This window comes from Kogia breviceps, chromosome 8, assembly GCF_026419965.1.
Source record: "Kogia breviceps isolate mKogBre1 chromosome 8, mKogBre1 haplotype 1, whole genome shotgun sequence".
NCBI classification, from domain to species: domain Eukaryota; kingdom Metazoa; phylum Chordata; class Mammalia; order Artiodactyla; family Physeteridae; genus Kogia; species Kogia breviceps.
In genome coordinates, this window is record NC_081317.1 from 94,019,918 (window position 1) to 94,039,772 (window position 19,855).

At 41.1% G+C, this 19,855-nt stretch overlaps 1 protein-coding gene across 12 annotated transcripts in view; it reads left to right on the forward strand.

Moving 5' to 3' along the window:
- Nucleotides 1-996: 996 nt before the first annotated feature.
- The window catches only part of SECISBP2 (SECIS binding protein 2), a 40,389-nt gene continuing 21,530 nt past the window's right edge, over nt 997-19,855 (forward strand). For 3 of the 12 annotated variants that reach the window (XM_059071007.2, XM_067039794.1, XM_067039795.1), the window contains exons 1-10: nt 1,011-1,147; nt 2,124-2,272; nt 7,715-7,964; nt 8,211-8,334; nt 9,618-9,847; nt 13,110-13,191; nt 14,815-15,020; nt 16,533-16,655; nt 17,952-18,041; nt 19,360-19,492. In XM_059071007.2, coding sequence (XP_058926990.1) covers nt 1,112-1,147; nt 2,124-2,272; nt 7,715-7,964; nt 8,211-8,334; nt 9,618-9,847; nt 13,110-13,191; nt 14,815-15,020; nt 16,533-16,655; nt 17,952-18,041; nt 19,360-19,492 — 1,423 coding nt within the window. In that variant the 5' untranslated portion in view covers nt 1,011-1,111. Of the gene's footprint in view, nt 1,148-2,123; nt 2,273-7,714; nt 7,965-8,210; nt 8,335-9,617; nt 9,848-13,109; nt 13,192-14,814; nt 15,021-16,532; nt 16,656-17,951; nt 18,042-19,359; nt 19,493-19,855 lie in introns of all 12 variants that reach the window. The other 9 variants (XM_067039793.1, XM_067039799.1, XM_067039798.1 and 6 more) reach the window with 7 other exon arrangements.

Consider the following 19,855-nt stretch of genomic DNA (forward strand, 5'->3'; position numbering starts at 1 on the left):
TAAGACCCCAGATCCCAGTGTGGTGGTCCTCTATGCCCCTCTCTTTAGAAAAGCGTGGTGGCTTTACACAATGAGCACAATAAACACTGAAGGTGGTGATGGGCAGTAGCCTAGAACTTACTCCATCCCCAGGGACCCGCCCATTGGCTAAAGGTCCCAGGTTAGGACAACAGAAGGATGCCAGAATCATTAAGTAAACTACTGTAATTAGTACAGACCACTGTACTGCATAATGCTCAACCTCTCCCCACTCTGGAGGTTTGGGTGTGTCTAAGTGTTTAATCGACCTGTGGGATCTGCACAGGACACCAGGAGATGAGCTGCCTACATTTACTGCTTCAAATACCTGGTAGTCCATCAACAGAGGAAACCTACAATCAGCCTCCAGTTTAAGAGTTTCAACCTAATTAACCCCTATCGGTCAAACAGCTTGCACTCTTCACCAAGTAAGCAAGACTTATTGCCTCTGCACCGTCCCTCCCTCCCCACTTCCTCACTCCGTGTCGCCCACTTCCCATCCTACCTAAAGCCTCCTGCCCTGGAGACTGCTTACTTCCACCCTACTTTTCCATCTTTACTTTTCCCAGCACATTCCCTAGTGGTCAATAGCTGTCTGTTGAACTGAGCAGTTTTGAAATTCTTTTCCGCGGTTACTTCCAAACTGCTTTAGGTTCTTGGAAATTTAAGATGCCAAATATTGTTGGCTTTCTCCCTTCGTAGGACTACAGGGTATGCGGTTCCCTTAAGTCCCCAGCCTCCCCACAGACCCCTGCCCCGCTCCAGGTGCCCGCCACCCTGTGCACCGTCCCCTCGTCCAGGCCTGGCCGACCGCATTCCGGGGGTTGTCCGCTGTCTTTGCGGCGACAGTCTCCTGTAACTCCACACCTTGCACGCGCTGCGCTTTGGCGGCCCAGAGGGCCACCCCACTGGGCACCTCGCGCAGGCCCAAAGCCGTCACTGCGCACACTTCCGGCCGGAAGCAGGGCGGGGCCGGGGCGCGTTTTTGTGACGCAGTTCCTGGAGTTCGCTCAGAAGGTGGAAAAGCGGGGGAGGTTCCGCCAGCGTTTGGGCTACTGGCCTCCCTGGCCAGGCCTCTTCCTAGCCACGCGCCATGGCGTCAGAGGGACCGCGGGAGACCGCGGGCGAGGTGAGGATGGCGGCCCTGGGTGCCCCCAAATGATGGTCTTGCGCGGACGGGGTAGGAGCTGGATTAGTGTGGCCCGGAGGCTGGTTGGGGACAGGGCCGGGGGCGTCCAGGGCGCGCCCACACGGCCCGCGGTTAAACGCGGTGAGAAAGGACTCTGTCAACGGGAAACCGTCTCTCGTCTCGAGGCTGCGGAGGGGTTGCGCTACCGTGCCGGCTCACCGCACTGCTGATTAGGAGCGGAGTGTTTAAAGCAGCTTGTTAGTAACGTTTTCTGAAGCGGAAGTCCGCTCGACGTGCTCAGAGTACCTCTAGAAGGAGCCCTGGCAATCGCATAAATCGGCTTTCACACAGATTAAAAGCCATGATTATAAGTTGTTAGTGGAAGTAAATCTCTCAGTACAGATGCAAAAACTGAAAGAAAAAAGCCCAAGACATTTTTTTATATTCATATTCCAAAGGCTCATGGCGATAGAAAGATTTTCTAGCAACGCTTACTTTTGCGTTTCAACAAAACAACTTTTAGTGCTTCCTTCGCTGAGTGAAAAGCAACAGTTTTAAGTTCTTTGGGAAATTTAATAGAAATAAACTTCCGCAGTGTGTTTTGAGCGCTGCAGTTAAGTTTGACAGTCTCGATTGTCCCTAACTCAGCTGAGAGAGGTAAACTACCATATTCTACGTTAAAGCTAAGGAAACGTTGTCACTTGTGGTTCTAACTATACAGTCTGGGTTGACTTTTACTCTCACTTTAATTGGTTGTCCTTATTTTTCATTTTTAATATTTGGTAGATTGCTTTTTCTAGTGAAAAAGTGTTTGCGGAGAAATTGTTAGCAAACAGATTCTTGTCTTTGCTAGGCAGAAGTATTTGGACAACAACATTAGCATTTCTGGGGCTTCGAGAAGGGAGGGACTCACCCTTTTTTTTTCCGCACTTGGTTGATCTCAGAAGGTAGCCATACCCCCTTTTTTTTCCCTCAGGGCATCAAGTTGTCAGCAGATGTCAAACCATTTGTTCCTAAATTTGCTGGGCTCAGTGTGGCATGGTCAGAGTCTTCAGAAGTACGCGTTTTTCCCAGCTGTGCAGCCACGACATTCTATCCATGTGTCCAGGAACTAGCAGTGCCTGAGTATGTATTCTTCTGAATGTCTTGCCTTACCTGGGGACTTTAATGGTGATTAGACTTGAAATATGCTGCAGCTAACACATGAACGTTTTCAGAGCAACTGGAGAATATGCTCCTCAGCCAAGAAGCGTCTGAGCCAGTAGCACAACTTAACTGTGTCCCACACCAAAAACTGAAGCTTCAGCTCTCCTTTTCTTTCTCCATATTCATTTGATTATTTTTGGCACAGAAAGTGCAGACTGCATTGCATTTGTTAGTGGGAAATGCAGTTCATTTGTGCATACGGTTTATAACTGTATCAGGTATCTAATGGTAGACGAAATGGCAGGAATGAGTGGGCGAGAGGAAATTGGGCAGACACGCCCAAATAAATAAAACATTCTCCTCCGTTTTAGGGCTTAACGTTGAAAAATCTTGCTCAGTGTTGGAGTGGGGCCTAGTAAGCATGGCTACCTCTTTGTGTGGATAAGTCTTTGGAAATTGCTGAGTTTTGCTTTTGTCTGTTTTGCTTTATACATGTCCTATGGAGATGGAGTCTACAAATTTTGGTTATAAATTCTTCTAGATTTGAGTTGAAAGAAGGCTTATATTGTCCTTTAAATGTTCTTTTTCCTTCTCAGGATTTATTCTCTAGGTATTTACAAAATTGTTGCCATTTATTAGCTGAATTTAGGAAAGTAAGTATTAAGCCTTGCACATAATTGTGTGGATTACTTGTAGGTTTATTTTTAAGGCATTAATCACCTTTATGCTTATGTAAAAATCCTTGTCTTTATGTTCCTTTGTTGGGTCAGGCTTGTTTCCTTTTTTTCCCCATACCTACATGGTGTAATTGAAAATAGTTTATACTTCATACAAATTCTAGAACTGTGTTCACAAGAATGAAAGGTGGAATGAATAAGAAAATCATTGGGTTGTCCGGTGTATTTAGGAAATAAGGAAAGTTATATTTTTTGACAAAAGTTGAAGTCCTGCCTGAATGTGCTGAAGGTCTTTGGTAGGAATACCAAGTTTTCCATTGTAATTTCATCCTTTGTAAAAGGGAGGTTGGCATGGGTCTCTTTTGAGTCATTTCCTACCTTGAGTGGCTAACATAATAAAATACAAGATGTATTGCACTCAGTGACAAGAACTCTTAAGTCATCTGCTGGGTGAAATTCTAGTGACCCAAAATAAAGGTGGAAAATATTTGTATAGTTAAAGCAGCATTCTGGCAGTAACATGAATTGAGACTAATCAGAGGCTCAAGGATGCTAAATGCTGAATTTTAAAATTATGTTTCTTAACCCCTTATCCCTTTATAGCTTTGATTTTTTAAAAAAATTGTTTATAACCACTGAAAAGGTTGACTGACAGTATTCCTGCCTGGCAAGAAAACAAAGACAAAGGAGGCATAAAACCAAAGGACAAGTTTAGAAAGAATGAGTGCCTTTAAAGTGGGGATGAGGGCTTCCCTGGTGGCGCAGTGGTTGAGAGTCCGCCTGCCGATGCAGGGGACGCGGGTTCGTGCCCCGGTCCGGGAAGATCCCACGTGCAGCGGAGCGGCTGGGCCCGTGGGCTGTGGCCGCTGGGCCTGCGCGTCCGGAGCCTGCGCTCCGCAATGGGAGAGGCCACAGCAGTGAGAGGCCCGCGTACCACAAAAAAAAAATAAATAAATAAAGTGGGGATGAAATGGTGAGACTTTACACAGTAGAGAAGTGGTTATCTAGTCAGTTCTAATATAAGTTAAGACATGCCTTGCTATAGTCAGATTTTGTTTAAATGGAGATCTCTTGCTGCCTTGAAAAAAGAAGTAGAATTTTCTGTAACAAACATATGTCCTCTTTCCTACTTACTCCAGTATAGCAACCAAATTCTGTATGTCCTTAAAGGAGTGACCTTTTACAGAATATCCATCTCTAGTACCTCTAGCAGTGCTTGCCAAGGGACTTCATTTATTCATTTGCAGTTCATTAGTGAAAGGCTATTATATGGAGAAGCACTAGTTCCTAAGCGGGGAAAGACTGTCTCATGAGCTATGCTCCTGTTTTTGTCTTATATATAGATTTGAACTGGTGGAGATGGAAGAACACAAACTACCAATCTCCTCCAGGTTTATGTTATAGACAAGACAAATATCAATAGAAGTATTCTGGTATATAGAATTGGCCATGTTTGGGAAGTAGTGAGTATTTACTGGTGTAAAGAACAAATAGAGTTTATGCAAACAAAGTAAGTTCTCTGTTTCCAGTCATCATCCCTGGACAATGGCTTTTTAGATTGTCATAGTACCTGCTTTGTGACAAGTCCTGTGTAACACATGCATGAGGACATGTGTGTTTTGTTTGGGAATTACTGAATATGTTCATTTCTTTCATGCTTGCCACAATCCATGATGTTGGCAGGGAGGTGTGGTGTTACTTTACACAGGAGAAACTGAGACTAGAAATGCTTGTCCAAAGTTCCTCAGAGACGTAGCACCAGGACCAGAATTAGCATTCAGTTCTTCTGACCTGAGTTCATTGTATTCCCCAAAGCCGCTGTTGCTGTCGTAAAGTTGAGCTTTTTCAGTATCTTGTAGTATACTGTAAAAATCACAGTGCCAATGGATGCTTTTAAGTTAAACCTCTTATCTATGAGAATTAGCAGTTCTCCACAGAGTGTGACTCATGTCAGGTGGGTGGGTGGAGGAGTGACTGGATTCCTGATAGGTCCTGGCCTGGTTAGAGGGGACCAGATGCAAGATATGTTTGGGAGACAGTAGAGGAGTAAGGCCCCATTTGTTGGGGGAAGCCACTAGTCTATTGGCCTACATGGTACAGCTGAAAAGTTAGGTTTGTTGGGTAGGAAATAGAGAGCTCTTGGGGGTGTTTTGGTTGGGGTTATGATAATCACTCCTGGTTTCTGGCTCAACTTAAGGGACAGGGACTTGAAGGTTTTGATTAGATTCTAGGCACTGGAAATAGAGAAGAAAATACCTGGATACCTGCTGCAAGAGAAAAGGGTTCAGTGGTTGTCCATATGGGTTTTGGTGGAGAAGACGCTATAGCAGTTTCCAGTTGAATACATGGAAAGATTTGGGACTATTCGTGAGAGCATAAGTTGGCAGTGGAGCTGGTTTGGGGACCAGTTGTAATGTTTTGGAGCTGTATGTGCCAGATGGGGGAAAAGTGAACTAACTATTAAGTGGAAATGACCTGTAAGTTGGAGATAGAGGCCTGGAGGTGGTGAAAGTGTTGGTATTGAAGTATGTAAGTGAAGTCCTGAGCAGAACGAGGAGAAATTCTGACTCAGAGTGAGTCTGCCAGATGAGATAGGGAGAGTGTAGGGGAGGCCACACCATGGAGGAAACTTTGGAAAATGGGTGAGGCAAGGAGAGGGCAGAGGGTGCCAAGTGCAGGCTAGTGGAGCTTTTCAAGTGATGTGATAGAAGTAGACACCATGCAGTAGAGGCTACTGAGCTTGGCAGGAAGGAGGGTCCTGGGAAACTTGGTGGTCGTTGGTAGTGATGGAGTAAGGGGAAGTGGAGATGAGAGATTAGCAGGGGAGGTTAGGGGCTGCTAATAGCAAAAGGAGGGGGGCAGATGAGATGATGGGTCATAGAGGAAGTGTGTTACTGTGGTTAAGGGCCGTCTGGCTGATTCATGGCAACTGGAACTTTAGAGACAAGCCATTTGAAGCCCCAACCGCAGATGCTGTGGGTTATCTCTTTGAAGTTTTGTGTTGTATTTTGCTCTCTGCATGTAACTATATTTACCTGGGATGGGAAGGAAAAATATCAACTTTCCAGAGGAAGAAGGATCAGTGAGGGGATAGAAACCCAAGTGACTTGTCCAAAGGGGGAAACCAGATTGTGACCCAAACCGAGGTCTCCTAATTCACAGGAGAAAAATTTTCTGGGTGACAACAGCCTTCAAAACCGGATCCTGCCTCCTCCCACCTCCCTTTCCTTCTTTACCTGAATTTAATTGGTTTGTTCATTTATCCATTTTTTGGACTTGGGATAGTTGTTTTAACTTTTTTTTTTTTTTTTTTTTTTGCTATCAGCCCATCTTCTTTGCCTATCTTTTGTGGAGAACAGGTTCTTCACCTTCATCTGCCCTCCATTAGATTTTCTGAGCATCAAACAAAATAAAACAGATTCACATCTAGGGTTAGCATCTGGGGAGCAGGATGAAGCTTTGAATCTTTCTCTTCTCAGCAAAGAGCAGCACTAGGCCAGGTGTTCTGTGGGGCAGAAAAAGGTCAGTAAAAGGGTTCGTTGGGGTTTTAATCAGGAATATTTCATTACTAGAATCGATTGCTTACAAGAAAAAGATCTTATAAGATTTAAACTTATTATAAAATGTCATGAATTAATAGACAGTGATTCTAGGCAGTTCAGTGCTGCATGGAAGTGAAAGCAGTGAACATTCTCATCAGTGTGTTACAGGTCTAGCTTGTAGATAGTGACTCCTTTCCTTCTTCAGTGCAGAATCTTAACTTGCAGCAGAGTAGAAATACGACTTCGAGTAAGTGGTGCCTATGCCCACATCTCCTGACAGTTGAACAGCTGGAAGATCATATGGGATGTCTCATCATTAGCTTTGGCTCTTCCTGCCTTTCAGTGGACCAGTACACTTCGGGATTTCATTGATTTGCTACAAGATAATTTGGAGTTCTGGAAAGTCACAGAAATATCTGCTGGAGCTTATTTGTGGGAATGAGAAGATAGTATTTGTATTTAACTCAGCTGCTTAGCATTTTGTCTTTGTATCAACTTTCATTGCAAAATGGTTGAAACCTCTGGCTGTATACCAAATTTGCTTAAAAAAATCAATTAAATTATATTTCGGTTTAGCCTAGCAGCTTGAGAAAGTTGAGGCAGTAGCAGTGTTCACAGATGGTTCCATCTTGTTAGCAGCGTGTGTAGTTCCTGGACCACCTTGTGCATAGTGTCCCCATTGCAACTCCAATCCCAGGAGTCAGTAGAGCACAGGATGTGGCAGTGGGCTTGGAGCAGGGAAGGGGCTGGGCAGGCTGTCTGCAGGCACCTGGGGCCTCAGGAGGCAGGCCCTGCAGGTTGTCGGGGTAGAGGTTGGATGGTCAGTAAAAAACTCCCTCTACTGAGAGAATGGTCTGCATGGCTCTTTTGGCCAGGGTTGCTGAGAGAGGCTTTTCCAAATATTTGACAGCATGAGAGTGGAAAGCTGCTGGAGCATCCTTGGGCTTTTCTAATGTTCCTTATAATAGGGTCCTTTCATGGAGGTTCCAGATAAGTAATGAAAAAGACAGAACTAGGTCAGCATCTTTCTTTGCAAGTTAAGAAAGAAGTGCTCAGAGGTTTTATTTGGTTTTTAATTTGAGGTGTTGCTAGAATAAATGACCTTAAAAATAGTAAAAAGTTTGAATTTGTTTATTATAAAATATTAAGCTCCTTGGTTTGCGTTATGAAATCTGCAACTAAAATTTACCCTTTTTATTTAGACAGAAACTCTATGCTGAAGATATGGCTTTTGGAGCTTCAACTTTTCCACCTCAGTATTTATCTCCTGAGATCGCTCTTCATCCGTATGCCTATTCCCCTTACACCCTGGAGTCGTCACAAAATGTTTGCCCAGTGCCTGGCTCCCAGTATGATTACAACCAACCCAGTTGTTTCGGAGGTTTTCAAACCATGAAGCCACGAAACGAGCACATGTGCCCTCCCCCGCAAGACACAAAAGCTCTGTTTAAGGTCTGTAAATGTTTTGGTTTTGTTGGTCACTTTAACATTTAAAACATAAAGAACTGGTAAGTTCTTGCATGTTATTTAAGGTATTTAAATTTTGAGATATTTAAGATTTGATATGGTCCAACCTTTCTAAAAAATGGTTGAGTTGTACTTATGAATTTGCAAATTTGAGCCTTTTTTATAGTGAATTTATGTTACTTTTTAATATGTTACTTTTCAATTATGTTTACTTTTTAATGTTTCCTGCAGAAGAAAACCTGTGATGAGCAGAAGTTTGACACTAAGAAGGCTGATGGACCTATATCATCTGATTTAAAATCAGTTAAAAGTTCACCTCGTATGTCCATTCATGCTGAGAATAGTTTGAAATCAGGTAAAAATAACATGCTCTGTATGTTATGTCTTCCTACCCTGTCTACCCCCAGAAATGTCTCTGTTCTTTGAACTATTTTTGTGGGCTTACTCATCATGAAAAACTGAGGCCATCAGGATTCCTGTGGGATCCTGGGGGCCTTTCCTCCCGGGGAGGGGACTTGTTTGTGTGGGCTCTATGACATGTCCTTAACATGTTATTACCTTGTTTTATGCAAGAACTTGTGTAAAGTCACATAGCAAGTAGGTGATAATCACTTGCCTCAAAACAGTTGTTAAATAAAAGTGAATTACAGTCACATCCCTTGTACTATATTTGATCATGTTCATCCCTGAAATAGCTTCTCTGGTATTCTGTTGGGACACTTTTTAATACGTGGGAGAGTTGACTATGGTTTAAATCCCATCCTAAACAGTACCAAACCTGGGGCAGGACAGTCATTCAGAGGACATGTCTGCTCTGGTCTTGAAAACTGCTGTTCCAGTCTCTGGCTGAAAGTTAGTGATTATACGTGATGTCTTGTTTTTTTTCCTGTAAATTATGTACTATTGCACGTTGATCACAGCCATCATCTGTTTATATAATAACTTAAAACCTTTGTAATAGTGTACTTACTGGTAATGGTCTGTCATTTTATTTACATGTGTAATTTATTGTTACTTGATATGTAACTTTTTTTCTTGGTGTTGATTTCACTCATAAACCATCTGGTACATGGTAATGTGTGAAAGAAAATTTGAACAGTTAACTTTAATAACTATAGCCTTACAATTTAATAATTTTAAGAATGCTGGGGCTTTATGGCATTGTAACCTGTAGCATCATTCATTTGCATTTGAAGGAGAAAGATGGGAAAGAGGTTATAAGTTTAATTTTACTTGTTTCTCTCCAGTTTCTTCTAAAAAGTAAAACATAGAAATTTTATTATTTAAAGAAAATTTGTAAGAGTCCCCTTAATCTCACAAATCTCTAAAGTGTGTATTAAGAATAATTGAAATGCCCAGCTGCACAGTCAGGTTAAGGTAGCTATTTCGTCCACTTTAGAATTACTCCTAAAATGTGCAGTGTGTTTTCGTTTTTCTGCTTGGTGGCCCCAATGGTCATTTATGTTTCCCACTGTTACAGAAAAGGTTAACAACACTACAAAAAATTAGGCTGTTTGGACAATAACGTGTTGTTGCATCAATATAGCAATAGACTTTCTACTCTGCAATTTAAGTGTGAGTACAGGTCATTAGACAACATCTAAATTTTTACCCCTACTTTTAATTCTGTAAATACAGATGGTTATTATAAACGAACAGACAGGAAATCCAGAATCATTGAAAAAAGTGGATCTGCCTCCAAACCTGAGTTTGAATTTACCAGGTTGGATTTTCCTGAACTGCAGGGTCGAGAGAACAGTGAGATACCAGAGATACAAAAGCAGCTCAAGTGGGGGCCTTTACGCTCTGCCTCTACTGATGTTTCTCTTCTAAGAGAAGTGGGGAAACCTGCTGCAGTGTTAGCAGAGGTGAGTGCAGCCTCCTGCTCTTTTTGTTCCCTTCTTTCTTCCTTTCTCCTCAGTGATGGATAGTGATGCAAGGACATCACTTCAAATACTACACTTCACATCTTGGTGCGGGAGGGGCCTCTCAGTTCGCTTAGGTGACTTTCTCTGTTGTTCGAACTGTTTATAGTCAGGCTGTAACACCTGGTGTGGCTGTTCTTTCCAGAGAATCACTTAGCAAGTGTCTTCATATCTGGTGGCTAGAAAGCATTGCAGTGTCTCAGGAGGAGAAGATTGTAGCATGGGTTCCTGCTCCACAGCCCATTGTGAAAATGTTGTTTCTACCATTGCATTCTGGTAGCACTTTTTACAATACAGGGAAAAAGATTTTTAAAATCAAATAGTAATGTTAAAACTGCATAGTGTAATTTCTGATTTTTCCAGGCTTTTTATCTGCACCTCTGTCTTGTCAATGATATGGAAAATGTCATTTGCAATAAGTGCATTCAGTGCCTAATAATTTTAAATTGCACTGTATTCACCATTTGATCTCAAAGTTTTACTCCATCAAATTGACACATTTTCCTCTCAAACAGATTGATTTTGAGACTTCTGGGAAAAAACTTTCTTGGGTTAGTAGTCCCTAAAATGGCTTGTGACAAATTGGGGCCCATCGCAGTATGGAGGTAAGGAGAAAGAAGAAACAATGAAGAAAACAGAGCTCACCAGTTCATTTACCTCTTGAATGGAGAAAGGATTTCCATTTCCTGTCCTAGCACTTCTCTTGGGTGCCTGGATACTAAAGCCTCTGAAGACTTGGTGGTAGTGGCTTATAATGTGCAGAAAATAAATTATTCCCCACATGTTGACCCTTAGACTATTACACCTTGGTGTTTTCCTTTTACACAGTGGTGATAAGTAAGGCCAATTGACTGATATAGAAGAATCACAGTTTCATTAGGCAGCTTTGTGACTGCTTTCTGGGCCCTGGCTGGGAGTGTGGAATAGCTGAGTAGTCGAGGGGCTCCATGCTTTCATCGTGGGTGGTCAGTGGATAATTCTAAGCCTGTGAGCGCTGTACAAAAGTAGGACAGAGTGCAGCGGGTCCAGGGTGAGTGGAAGCATGACTGACACTTTATGTCATGGTCACTTGTTACATATGAGTACTACATAAGTGGACAAGAAGTAAAGCATATCATGCTATGTGGAGAGGTGTACATACTCATTGCTTTATATATTCATACTCTTGAATTATGTGTGGAGGATTTTTTTTTTTTTTTTTTTTCCCATTTTCCCTCTAAAAGAAACCTTTTTTTCCTGATGGTATTAGTAACATCTTTCAACATGAGAAAAATATTCAGAAAAAAAAAAATTGTCTGAAGCTGTACAACCAAGAGAAAACCATGTTTGACACTTACTCTTTTTTTAATGGTACATTGTGGGAATTGAGGGACATTCCCCTCGATTTAGGATACACATGTATGATACAAGCTTGTGTTGGAATTTTTCAAAACTTCTGGTAGTTTTTCCATGTCATTAAATATTTTTTGAAAATATAACTGTTGCGTTGAATCTTTGGTATTGACACATATAATTTACTTAACCATTCTTGAATAGGTAAGCCATTTCTAGTGCTTCATTGGCCTTGGTGAGCATAAAAGTTATGTTTACTCAAAGAACAGGCTGTATTTTAATCATTTATGTTATTTTATTTTCTCCTTTGATGAATTTATTTTTTTTTTAGTTAACATAATTGCCTTTACATACTTTGTCTATCTGGAGTCCCATAGAGAACACAGCAGCCTATAGGATGGGGCCGGAAGAGAATTTGTTTCTCAGTGTGCAGTCACTTCCACAGAGCCGTGCTGACGCCACATCACCTCCTCCAGGACTAGCCCAGTGTTTTGGAAGCCGAGAAAGGTGCTAATAGAAGGGAGAATGGCATCTTTCTCTTTGCCAGACTCCCAACCTCCCCATGCCTTTGGAGTTTCCAGAAATGCTTCATTGAAAATAAAAATTCACTTCCTCAGTCACCCTTGTTTTGCATCCATTTGGTAGTAGCGAAATGAAATTATTGAGATTCTGTTCAGAGGTTGGGCCTCAGTCCTGCAGCGGATTGAAGCAGACAGCTCCGCACTCCTGGGATGGAGTGGGTGCTCTAGGCGGCACCTCCTGCAAGATTTGTATGGTGTGCATCTGTCAGGCAGTAATTTGGAATTTGCAGGTTAGCAATTGGCACCTACCCACCCAGGAAGCCCTGCCTGATGTCTGTAGGGAAGTTGTGGGTCCTCTGGGGAGGCCCTGGGGCAGGAAGGCCCAGGGTGAAGTAGGTATTTCCAGGCCCATAGTGAGCTCTACCACGGGGCCAGGAATCAGCGGATGCCACATGGAGGATTTTGCTTCATTTCTATTTGTAATGAAAATGGGGGCTTTCTGTCCTAGTTAAGGAACATGTTCTTTCCATTGTTCTGAAGCAGCTCTTGGAGGTAGCCAGGCTTCTACTATCCAGGCAGAGAAGTGGCACAAGGCATATTCAGCAATCAGCTATTTTGGCCACTGAACAATTTTTTTTTTTTTTTTTAACTAGGCTTAGATGTAATGAAATGGTAAAATGGATAAGTTTATGAAACATATACACTTCAGAATTTATTTTAAATCCATTCAGTGTGAATTTATCAGTTTCCTTTCACCTTGGCTGCTGGTCATTTTGAGGTCTCTCTTAATGTACTCACTTGTCCTCAAGTGTCGTTCGGTGCCTCTTGTTCCATGCATGTGGCCGCTTCCTGTCTGTGAAAGGGAGTACGTATTAGAAGGCCTGTATTTGTTTTTGTGGGCATGTTCAGGGATTTTTTTGAGCCTTGGTGTGGGGGTGTGGTGAACAACAGCTTTTGCATTCACAGTGGGCACTTCGGCTCTAAGAATCGTGTAGGTACATCTGTGCTGACTTGGAAATTGTTGGTTTTTTTTTCCCTAAGTTACATGATATTGCGTGTGGTGTGATCCCATTATGGAGATCCATTTAAAATGATATACAAATGTTTATCTCCTAAGCAAAGAAATAGAAGGATGCTAGCTAAGCTGTAGACGGTGGGTGGTTTTTCCTCTAGGGAGTGAGATTTGGCAGAAGAAAGTAATTTAACTTTTCATATTATATACTTATGTGTTTGGAATTTTTAATTAGCATATGTTTTGCAGGTTTTAAGAATGGTGAAGGAAGCTATATATTTCAAAAATAATGATTACTTTTATTTTGAAATAGTAAGAAAAGAACTGGTTTGTTTTTTAGGGTGAAATAGTGGTGAAGAATAATAATCGGACAGAATCTGTAACTGATAATGCTGCTACCAGTCCCTCTTCATGTATGAGAGGTGAGAGTGGCTACCAAATATTATTTTAAAATATAAAAATTGTCTATTATTGTTGTCTGTTTTTTTAGTTCATTTTCAGTCTAGTGCAACTGAAATGTTTTTGTTTAGCCTTCTTTAAGGCAGCTGATGGGTTGATAAACTGGCATCATTGTTAGAAGACTGAAGTAAGCAAACGAGATTCCACATCCATGCACAAGGAGTGTAAACTACATACAAGTAAAGAATTCTAAACGAAATGTTTGTCTGGTTAAGTGAGACATTTTATGAACTCAAATGATTACCTTCTTAAGCATTACCTGTATCAGTGGTTCTCATAGTTTTTGGTCTCAGGATCTCCTTAATACACTTTAAAAGAACCCCAAAGAATTTCTGTTTATTTGGATAACTGTCAATATTTGTAATATCTGAAATTAAAACTGAGAAATACAAACTCAGTATTTGAAATATCTGAAATTAAAACTGAGAAATACAGAATACTTAGTAATTCACTTTAAAAGTAACAATAAACCCATTACAGGTTAACATAGCACATTTTAATTAAAAAAAATAACTATTTTCCAAAGTTAAAAAACTAGTCAGGAGAAGAGAGCCGCCTTTACGTTTTAGCAGCTCTTTAACGTCTGGCTCAGGAGATCTGCTTCGGCGTTCACCCGTTTCACTGTTCTCTGTCATACAGCCTCTGGAAAACCCCACTGTACTACGCTCATGGGAGAGTGAGAGTGGGGAAGGCAGGTGGCACATTCCTGTTATCAGGAAAACAGTTTTGACCGTGGACCCCTGAAAGGGTCCTAGGAGTCTCAGAACTTTGAGAACTGCTGGTCTGTCCTGACCTGGCCCAGAAGTGAGATATTCAGAGAGAGTTCAGTAGATTCTGCTTTTGAAGTTTTTGTGAGTAGCTTGTCCTAACAGAAGACCTTTTTACAAAATTATTCTAGATTTATTCACAGGCGTGTTTTCTGTTGCATTAGCATGTTTGGTACATAACGTGGTTCAATAAAAGACCTTCACTTTAGCAACTGCTGTGAAGATGCATAGCTCTGTGGTGACAAGAACAGCCTGTCTCCCCACTGTGGGGTAGCCATAGGCTGCTGACATGACCTGCCCGTGTCCTGATGGATGTCCTTTTGTTTTGTCTGTATATAGAGTTTCATGGGCACCTACGGAGTAGTGTTGTCATACTTGTGCCTATGTTCTAGAAAGAAATAAATTACCAGGTATTGCGGTAGCTGAAGTTTAGTGTTCTTTGATTTCTGATGTTAAAGGTACACATCAAGGTTAGTAGGGCCACAGTTTGATCTTTAGCTCATTATTTCTGTGTGTTTGCCACGTGGATGTATTTGTGGATTATTGTTTTTTAATGGAAACTTTTTTGTTACCACCTGCACCTCCAAGTTAGAAGAACAGTTCCTAGGGAAGTCAGTTCCCCTTACAAGTTAATTCAGCATGCATGCTCCAAGAAGAAAAACAAATTTAGTGGATACTGTAGTTTCCAAGAGAATGTTCTTAACAACACCTTAATTTAACTATGCTCTTGAGTACTTCATGCAATGCATGCTTGGAATTTCTAAGGAATTTCTTTTTTACTGTTGGGATTGTTCAACAATTTTGGTTATCTTTGAGCAGAATTATCTTGGACACCAATGGGTTATGTTGTTCGGCAGACATTATCTACAGAACTGTCACCAGCCCCTAAAAATGTTACTTCCATGATAAACCTAAAGATGGTTGCTTCATCAGCAGATCCTAAAAATGGTAGTATGTCATCTTCTGAAGTTTTATCTTCGGAGCCTTCGTACAAAGAGAAATATGTTGTCCATCCTACTAAAAAGGTACGTGTCACACTTTGATTATGTTGCTTTTCTGTACCACTGGATTGTCTGTCTTTTTTTCTCAAATCCTAACTGAAAGTGTTTCATTCGGTACTGTAGGCACTAATCTGAGTTGGTTGTATTCAGTACTTGAATTGAATGCAGTCTAGGGACACAAGTGGTAGCTTTTATACACAAGTAAGGATGTGCATTTTAGACCAATGGTCTTAAAATATCTGTGGACCATTTTGAATTCTTTACAAGAAAGATGCTGGCAGTAGCTTATGCTCTGGTATATAAAATACTGCAGTCTTTTGTCTGTTGATTTTACATCGCTTTTACCTAGCAGGTACTGGTAGCAAGATAATTGTGTGCCACATTTTGCGATCCTCATGTATGTTAATTGATTCTTGGTTAATTGCAGCTTATTTACTATAAGATAGCATTTCAGAATCCAATTTTTCCTTTCAATTCAAATAATTTTAAGTTGTTATTTTTCAATCCCTAGATTTCTTTCTTGAAGAGCCTTTTTTACTGGGCTAGATTTTGGTTTTGATTTTCGCTGTGTACTGATACATTATTTTAAGTTGAAATATGGTCATATTTGTTTAGTGCTGGTTTCCTATCTTTTTGAGTGTTTGGATACTTTTTGATATCCAAAGTGTCTTAGACCATCCCACACAAACAGGAGCTCTGTGTTTATGCTTGGTTGATTGAGGAATCTGTGCTGGTAACAATTAATGGTGAAGTCAGACCTGTGTGCCTGTTCCCTACAGCTTTATGCACATACTTGTGAAACACAGGAGATGGTGGTGAGGCCCCTCCAAGTACACATGGAGACTGGCCAGCTCCAAGGCCCCGCAGGCGTCGGGGACCAGGCTGCACAGCAGGCCACCAAGTCACCATCTGAATGAACTTTTAACACTCTTAAGAGTTAACAGATTTTATTTTCCCAGCATCTTTTTAAAAATTATTTTTTAATTAGAGGTGTAAGAAAAGTTTGTTTTCGAGAAGTCCCAAAATGAAGATGAGAAAATGAGGATCTCCTATAATCTTATGACCCAGATGGCTTTGCATTGTGGTCATAATGTTTTTTTTTTTTCCCTCTAAAACTTTCTGTATTGTGAATTTTTATTACTGAAATAGCACCTGTAATATTACAAGGATCTAATTTTGGAAAAGGTCCTTTTCCCATAGCCCTTTGGTTCCCACCCTTCTAGGAGCCTCCATTAACAACCTGCTGTCCTTTCTACCTCAGGGCTCCTGAAAACATAAATAAATAAAGATGTTTAAGTTTTTTTTTAAAAAAAAACAGAAATGGGGGGACTTCTCTGGAGGTCCAGTGATTTAAGACTTCGCCTTCCAGTGCAGGGGGTGAAGATTCGATCCCTGGTTGGGTAGCTAAGATTCCACATGTCTTGCGGCCAAAAAACCAAAAAAACCCATAAAACAGAAGCAATATTGTAACAAATTCAATAAAGACTTTAAAAATGGTCCTAAAAACCCATGATTTTTGCTTTTCTTATGTTCTAGTCCAGAGCATCACAAGGTGACCATCCTGAGCAAAATGAAGCCTCAAGGAAGAATAAGAAAAAGAAAGAAAAGTCTAAATCAAAATATGAAGTCCTGACAGTTCAAGAGCCACCAAGGATTGAAGTATATTTACATTTATTACTCACCTTGTTTGATATAGTAAATGGGTCTTCCTTAATAGAAATATGGGTTCATACTGGTTGCTGAAGTGAAAATTCTCCAACATTTTCTTTAATAATTGTAGTGCTAAAGAAAATAGTTATCACCCATTTTCTTCAGTTCTTCATTTTGGTGTCCCCAGCACAGTGCCCATCTCATAGCAGGCTCTCATTAAACGAATGAATGGCCTAGAGACAAAACTACTTGTATTGAAATTTAATGGTGTGTATGCCCTACTACTAATATGTACCCCTCAGTATCTTCTGGCCTGTTTTTTTCTTTGCTTTGGCATGCTGGCTTCTGCAGGGCCTCCTTTTCTATCCAGATGTTTTGGTATAATGTGCTCCACTATTGAGAGAAACTTAGAATACTGTAGATCTGTCGTGGACCCTGGTCAAGAAGAGAATATCATGAACTTCCGAAAGTGCTCTTTAAATTGTTGTCCAGTGATACTCCAAGAATGTCCCTGTTCTCCAAGGAGCCGTCCTGGATCCTGATTATGTTTCTCATGGGTCTGCAGTACCAGCCTCAACAGCGTGGCTCCTGGTGCTGGCAGAAGGGTCTCTCAGCAGTGCTCCTAGGCAGCCAGCTTAGGGTCAAGCCCGAGGTGTTCCCACGAACTCAAGGGGCTCCTGGGGCTTTTTGAACATTCCCTTGAGAGTAATGGGGTTGCATGTTTGAAAACCTATGACTGCAGTAGAGCATTGTTTGGGCCAACAAATAACTCATTATTTCTGTCCACATTTTTCACATCATTTCTCCAGGGTCCCTAAAACGTTGACAGAAGCACATAAGACATTTTAAAATGATTTAAACATTGTTTGGAGACCTGTTCCTTTGTTTCTTTTTTCTAGTCTAGGATCAGCACATGTGACAAGGTGCTTACATCTCCTGAATCCACATTGATGGTTTCCCTAAAGAAAAGCATAGTTGAAGGATGGGTACTTGAACACTCTTGTGCTAGGGTGCTTGGGGCAGTTCGTAGACTGCTTGGTGAACCCACATCCTTGAGGCCCCTGCTCGCTCTCTGGAGCAGGGAGATTCAAACTGCGGTCCTTAACTTTGTTCTAAGAGTGAAATAAAGCCGAAGCACTTACATTCGTTTTTCGTTTTTTGTTTTTGTTTTGACTGTTTTATAACACCTTTGAGCACTTTTATAATGATATTTTTATGGAAAGAAAAGAGCAAGGAAAAGGTTGTAGTTGGGCTTATTTGATAATTGTGATTTGCGAAGAGCTAAAGGGTGTGTGGTTTACTTAGGATGCCGAGGAGTTTCCCAATCTGGCAGTTGCATCTGAAAGAAGAGACAGAGTAGAGTCACCGAAATTTCAGTCTAAACAGCAGCCACAGGTAATTTTTAGATCGAAACCACAATTGCTTTTGGCTTAACTTTTCTTGCTAAACTAAACTCTTGAGAAAAACTGCTTTCCAGACTTCTTTGTGTACGGGGACAGGTGGTTTTGGTTTGATTCATTCCTTCACTGGGGAACCACATCCAGTATGTTGAAATAAAGTTGCTCTTAAGCTAAAACTGCTGTGTCACTTTTGAAATTAGACTATTGGTAACTGCCATTGCTGTATCAGAAAGGAGGGGGACACAAACTGCCTGTCTAACTTAGATTTAAAGAAAAAACATTGACTTAGTTTATTCAGGAAACAGAAGAATCCCTTTGTGAGACAGTAATGTCGGACAGAAGGAAAAAAGAGAGCCACCAGCATTTCACTCAGGTAGTCAGGATCAGAGGAAGAGATGATTCTCCTCTTGCCTCAGCCCCACTGTGGATTGAGGAATGAACTTGTAGTTTATAACCTAGATGGAGAACTTGCATACTTTGGGCATGTTCATTGTCATTTTGCCTTTCAAAGTGGGGTGATTATTTTCACATTTGTGAAAAGTAAAATTCTAAACCCATGTATCTTTGCATTCCTATGTTGTAATTTGGTCATCTTCCATCCCTGCAGAGGTCTCTGTAGCCACCTGTGCTGTGCTTAGCACTCACCCATTGCCATGAGCCCTGACCCAGCGTGAATTTGGCATCAGGGAAGAGAACAGTGGCCGAGGGCAGGAGTGGAGGTGCTAAAGCGCAAGAGACAACACGTCCATACAGCTTTATACAGTCTCAAAACCCAAATCAGAATGATTTCAGAAATAACATTTGTTTAGAGTGTATCTGACTTCGCACCTAAACATAATACTCACCTGCTGGGTGTGTTTTGGACTTGTATAAATTTTTGGTCATGCCTCCATGGTTTCATGGCACTTGGTTGGCTCACTTAGGCAATTGGAGAGCGAATGGTGTTAATGAGGCAGTAGTACCAACCAGCTAGCCCCACACATAAACTTTCGTAGCCAAGGACTTTATACAAGTCTTGGTTCCTTATCTGTAGATGTATGCTGTTATTCACAGTGGAGATGCAGACATGTAAGTGGCTTAATTAAACCAGTGTTATGAAAGGAGGAGAAGGAAATAAACAACCTTGGTGGTAATATTGGCAGATAATTTGGAATTGAATGGGGTTTTAATTATTTTAATTTTTTTTTAATTTTAAGATTTTTATAGTCCCTGTATCTGTTTTATCTTATTAATTATATGACTTTTTATCATAAAATGAAAAGCACAATTTGTAAAATATAGTATTATAAACTTCTGAATTTTGAACTTTTTAGAATAATTTTAAAAGTAGTGGAAAGAAGAGCCAAATTCCAGTACAGTTGGATTTGGGAGGAATGCTAACCGCATTGGAAAAGAAGCAGCACTCCCAGAATGCAAAGCAGTCCTCCAAACCAGTGGTGTTCTCAGGTAAAGGAGTCTTTTCATTTCAGACAAATGATTGAAGTCTTTTTCAGTAGACTGTTTTGTGACTGTTTTCTCTTGTAATCAAAAGTTGTTTATATATGATCAAAATAATGTGCTGCTAGAATAAGGATAGATATAGACCAATAGAACAGAATTGAGAATCCAGAAATAAACACACATATCTATGGCCAGTGAATTTTTAACAGGGTTGTTGAGTTCATTAAAAGGACAAAGAGGGCTTCCCTGGTGGTGCAGTGGTTGAGAATCTGCCTGCTGATGCAGGGGATACGGGTTCGTACCCTGGTCTGGGAAGATCCCACATGCCGCGGAGCGGCTGGGCCCGTGAGCCATGGCCACTGGGCCTGC